The sequence below is a fragment of the Monopterus albus genome, unplaced genomic scaffold (assembly GCF_001952655.1).
Source record: "Monopterus albus unplaced genomic scaffold, M_albus_1.0 scaffold402.1, whole genome shotgun sequence".
NCBI lineage: Eukaryota > Metazoa > Chordata > Actinopteri > Synbranchiformes > Synbranchidae > Monopterus > Monopterus albus.
In genome coordinates, this window is record NW_018128282.1 from 779,260 (window position 1) to 784,292 (window position 5,033).

At 41.1% G+C, this 5,033-nt stretch overlaps 2 protein-coding genes across 3 annotated transcripts in view; both read right to left on the bottom strand.

The window, feature by feature from the left end:
* LOC109951671 (SNF-related serine/threonine-protein kinase-like) overlaps positions 1 to 3,341 on the bottom strand; it is a 22,994-nt gene extending 19,653 nt beyond the window's left edge. The window contains exon 1 of one of the 2 annotated variants that reach the window (XM_020586292.1): positions 3,127 to 3,341. The gene's annotated coding sequence lies outside the window, so the exon portion shown is untranslated. Of the gene's footprint in view, positions 1 to 1,940; positions 2,205 to 3,126 lie in introns of those variants that run through there. The other variant, XM_020586291.1, reaches the window with a different exon arrangement.
* Positions 3,342 to 4,163: 822 nt separating this feature from the next.
* Positions 4,164 to 5,033, bottom strand: part of rpl14 (ribosomal protein L14) — a 3,007-nt gene continuing 2,137 nt past the window's right edge. The window contains exons 5-6 of the mRNA XM_020586293.1: positions 4,856 to 4,909; positions 4,164 to 4,259 (exon numbers count right to left, since the gene is read on the bottom strand). Of these exons, the coding sequence (XP_020441949.1) occupies positions 4,200 to 4,259; positions 4,856 to 4,909 (114 nt within the window). The 3' untranslated portion in view covers positions 4,164 to 4,199. The remainder of the gene's footprint in view (positions 4,260 to 4,855; positions 4,910 to 5,033) is intronic.

Genomic DNA, 5,033 nt, shown 5'->3' on the forward strand with positions numbered 1-5,033 from the left:
GGCATTCCTCTTACAGGAACACCTGCGCGCCAAGAGTACAGAGATGGCAAAAAACACAAAGCACAGGCAAAGAACATTCCTGGGAGGTGATTTTTGTCTAGGTGTGTCTCACTCACCTGAATTCATAAAAGCAACAGGACACCAAATACAGTAACTGTTGCCACGGAACTTGCCTATGAACATACTAGGGACATAGAGTAACAGAAAAAAGAAAACATCTCTCACCCACCAGCAGCCTGTGGTTGCACTAATGAAACTATGGAAGCCTAAAAGACTCTTTGGGGGTTTTATGTGATCCTCACTTAGGGGACTCTTACCTGTGAGAAAAGAGTGAATAATTGTTTTTATATTAGGAGGCTGACGCCTCTATCTGCCTCAGCTCTGTCTCACACACAGTCACCATAGTCATCTCAGCAGAGCTGATCTCTTCGCCTACTGACACTGACAACATGCAGGTGTCAATGTTGCAAAAACCGAGGCCGTGAAAGCAGACATAAACATTGTGTTCATGTGTGCACACATTAACAGACACACACACACAGACAGCTTTGGCACTACAGTCAGGCGAGATGAGCTGCTGTGTTGCCTCAGTCAAACCAGGCTATTAACATTAACTCACCCATGAATGACTGGCCTGCTAGTCCATTTACCTCAGAACGTGTGTGTGTAACCGCTTGACCAGTTTAAGGCAGATGATGGATGAAGATGCAAGCTAAAAAAAGTTCACCAAGGTAAAATACAGTTTGGAATTTTAATTACAGAGCCAGCCAGTGCTCTTATCTTTCTGACATGTCTCCATGCAATACAGTAATGTACCAGTCATGCATGCTTCAAGGTTGGTTGTGTAATTGCTCAAGGTGTTGCCAATGTATTGATTTACAAGGTAGTAGTGTGTGTCTGTGTGCACAAAAACACACAAATCCACTTACGAGGTCAAGAACCTGTTATAAGAGCTGCTGCACTCTCATAACCTGCGGGATTCAAGATATGACCTGGGGGTTATCAGGTCTCTGGTTAACTGGAAAATCAGTTTCATGGTACATTTGATTAATGTATACATCAGTGTATGAATGATACCCAACTTAGCCAAACACATTACCTGCAGTAATCCTAACCCTAAGAGCTAATAGTTCAGATGTGGCCAGTAGCCAGCGTTACTATAATACACTGGCTCCCAACCAATGTGACCAATAAAACAAAACATGAGACCAATTGTGACCACTTCAACCAAAGACATCAAACTTCTCTTCCCTGTTTTATCTGATTAAAGTCTGAAATTATACCACAATAAGCAACAGGAAAGGAAAACTAACATTATTTTCAATGGTAGTAATATGCTGATTTCTGTACTGTTTTACTGTCCCATGACCCCTTAGAACTTACTTGCAGCGCTTTCAGGAATCCCAGTACCCAGATTGGGAAGGATAGAATACAATGCAAATCTGACAATACGACAAATATGAATATACTGTACACGACTGGAGGAATATTACGGTGGTACCACCAGGGTTATAGTTGTACCATAATGTATACAAATATGCAAAGCCATAGATATAGTATTAATAATAATACTAATGTGTGGTCATTGTAGTGACTTTTCTGTAGTATTCATTACTTTATGTTGTACTCTTTGAATACATGCAACCTTCAAGAATATCGTGTGCATATACAAAAAACTGTTTATGTCCTATAGCCCATATGGGACCCCACCCCCTTTACTGTCCACATGTCTGCTGGCTGCATCCACAAGTGCAGGCTGCGCCAACAGCACATATGAAGGCAGTGAAGGCACAGGCAGCATGCTAAAATGCGCCTGAAGAATGCGCATTAAAGAACCCCGACCCGCCACCCCCGTGAAATCCAGCTGAGCCCAGCTAACTTGACACACATCTGGAGGGCCCACAGCATCAGTCTATATGCAATACCCCAGTCCTACTTACCACAGAGGAATGTGAAGCACCACCAGCCGTACTGCCGATTCCCTTTAAAACAACGGGAGCGTGTGGGACTCCGGACGGTGAGCTGTGGGTTTTAACGACGCTGAAATACGGCACCATTAAGTTGAGCACTCGGTAACGAATGACAGCAACCAGCCACAGATTATTCTGAAGAGTCTCTGTGTAAATCTGTCACTCTGTCAATTCAACCCCCCTCTCTCTCTCTCTCTCTCTCTTTCTCTCCTGCAATTTCAGCTGCGTCAAGTAAACATAGGTAATAGGGTAACACAGGTTTTACTTCCAAAATAAAAGCGTAGGATATTGATATTATTTCAGTGATTTGAACGTGATACTACTCATAAAAGTTTTTTTTTCTTTTTTTACATAATATCTAACAGTTACATAGAAACACCTCCAGTTAAGTTTGAACACATTTTCCAAGTGCAATTAAAACAAAAAAATCTTATTTTACTAGCCTATTCTATTTATCTATTTACTTAAGTAGCCCAATAACAGCTAAAAGAAAAAAATAATCCTAATTATAAAATTATGGATAACACAACACTTAAATGTTTAATATATATAGTTTCAATGTAGACAGTAGCCTCAATATACTGTGTTCTTTTTAAAATCCTTGAAAGCACCGAGATCAACTTCACCTGTTACACCTAATTATGGTATAAAATGGGCGCTGATGTATTTTTATTTTGAAGGAATTATCTTGCGGTTTCCGGTGCTGTTACGCCTGAACATTGCTGTTTCATCAATGCGCATCGCTACCATTCATGTCTGACGTCACAACCACGCTCAGACAAAAGCGTGTTTATCAGGCCCGTGATAATAACACAAAATACACTTTCTATTAGACCTATTTCTCTCGACCTCACCCGTGTTCACAATTTAATACGCTTATAAGAAACGTAGCAGAGTTAAAGATGGGACTGATGTTTATTATATGCCAACACTTTACGAACAATGGGCTCATGTTGTTTCCTCCCCATTTAAAACAGGAAGGCCTGCGGGCTTCCTTCACCACTCACTCACCCATCCTCAGCCACACTTCTCAGGCTGCCAGGTGGTGGCGAGAAGGGAGGTGTTGGCGTTGACTGTATGTCTCTATTTCCTGCACTAAACCGCGAGTGTCGTTATGTAATATTTACAAGCTCCTCTATGAGATTTGAAGTAGAACCTGTTTGGATGATGACAGGATCTCCCGGCGTGTTGGATCACTGCGGCCAGGGCTGCAGGCTTCTACCACAACGAGGTTCTCATGATCACCTGTGTCATGTCAAGGCCAGGTAGTGGGTTTGAATGACACCAGCTCATTTAATAATTATTAACTTCCTTCCATCACCACAACCTGACGGTATACAACTTTCTCAGAGTAATTACTCTTTGACTGCTTTACACACATCTATGTAGCTGCATTAGGAAACAGTACCGCCGAGATTTTCTGCTTAAGTAAATAAAAATAAAGATAAAGGGTTCAGCCCCAATGCTAGCTGAGACTGCCATCTAGTGGGTGGTTGAGAAAGTGGGGTATCAGCACAAACTATTTTTTCCAATCATAAGATTACACGAATTTCTCATATCAGTTTTATGGATTCTAAATCAACTGTTAACCTGTTCTCAGTTCAGAAACATCCCCATTCAACTGTCAAGGAAAAGGACACTGCAGTTTCACATTAAAAGACAATGCACATTCGACACCTTTGTAATACTTCATATTGGCACAGCTATGTAAATAGAGAGTAACTGGGCAGGTTGGTCTAGGCAGATGAAACAAGCACTTTTGGTCCACCAGAGAGCTGGCTCAAGAACTGTGATCCTGGATGAGACACAAGCATCTTCAGACTAAATTCAGCACTCTGCATGTCATCAATTCTATTATCACAACCAAAAAGGCACAAGAGCAGCTACAACAGCCATCAGGATCATTTCACTTGACTTTTATTTGGCCAAAAAAATCTTCTACAACAGCATTAACTAAAGGATGTACCTCCTGTCTAGCAGAAGACATCTCAGCTGACAAAGTCACGTGCTCAGTTCAGGACTATATTCTCCAACACTCTTCATATTCAGATTTAGATTTATTTTTCTATATAACACATTGCATTTCCCAGTCCATAAAGTTTATTCTTACTAAAAATGGCACCAGAGAGGGGAAATCTGGGGCTCTAACATGTTCTGCCAAATGGACAAAGAAAAGAGGAGAAGACACAGATGAACAACTGAACAGAAGATTTATTTTGTGAAAACTGTTCACTTCTTTGCTGCCTCCTTCTGGAGCTTCTTCACCTCATGCCTGATGATCTTGTTCCTCTGCAGAAATAAAAAGAATGTGCTCATTAAAACATTGACTACTGTACGATTACCAAAGTTTACACTTACACTGATGAACCTTCTCAGAGGGTCAGCAGCTGGTCAATCAAGCTGCAGCTAGGAAAATCTATCACTTTTCCTTTGTCTGCTACAGACCGAGTATTGACAACAGCACTAACTCTTATTAATGCTTGTTAAAGGGCACATTTAAATCAAAGTGATCCGAGATTAAAATTTTTTTTAGCTGCATCTGCAAAGAGGCCACACTCAACACCGCTGTATCCAACACCAGCATAACAACCCTAACCCTAACCCTGCCTCACAGAGCAAGCTGGACAATTCAGGGTATATGTGGACTAGAGCTATGGCAATGCTTTGTTTACATATTCAGCCGTGTTAATAATTTACAATAAAAAATAACCCTGCATCATCACACTGATGAGAATTTTTTACTTTTCCTTTAGGTGTGCAGTCATTTTTTCGGAGTCTGTCTGAGCTACACAGACAGGACTGTGCTTCAGTTACTTGGCTGGCCTTCTGGTGTTGTATCAATAAAACCAGCCGGAAGCGCTGATATGTGTTTCTGCTGCACTTACCATCCTCTTGGCCTTCATCACCTTGTAGCGGTCAAAGTCAGACATTTTGGCCCTCTGCAAAGACAACAGAATAAATAGATCAGTGACCTAACCTGAGTGACTCACATCTTAAAAACAGGAGTCATACTCGACTTGGTCATTTTGTTTAGTGAGTTTATAGAATCATCTAGCACCTAAA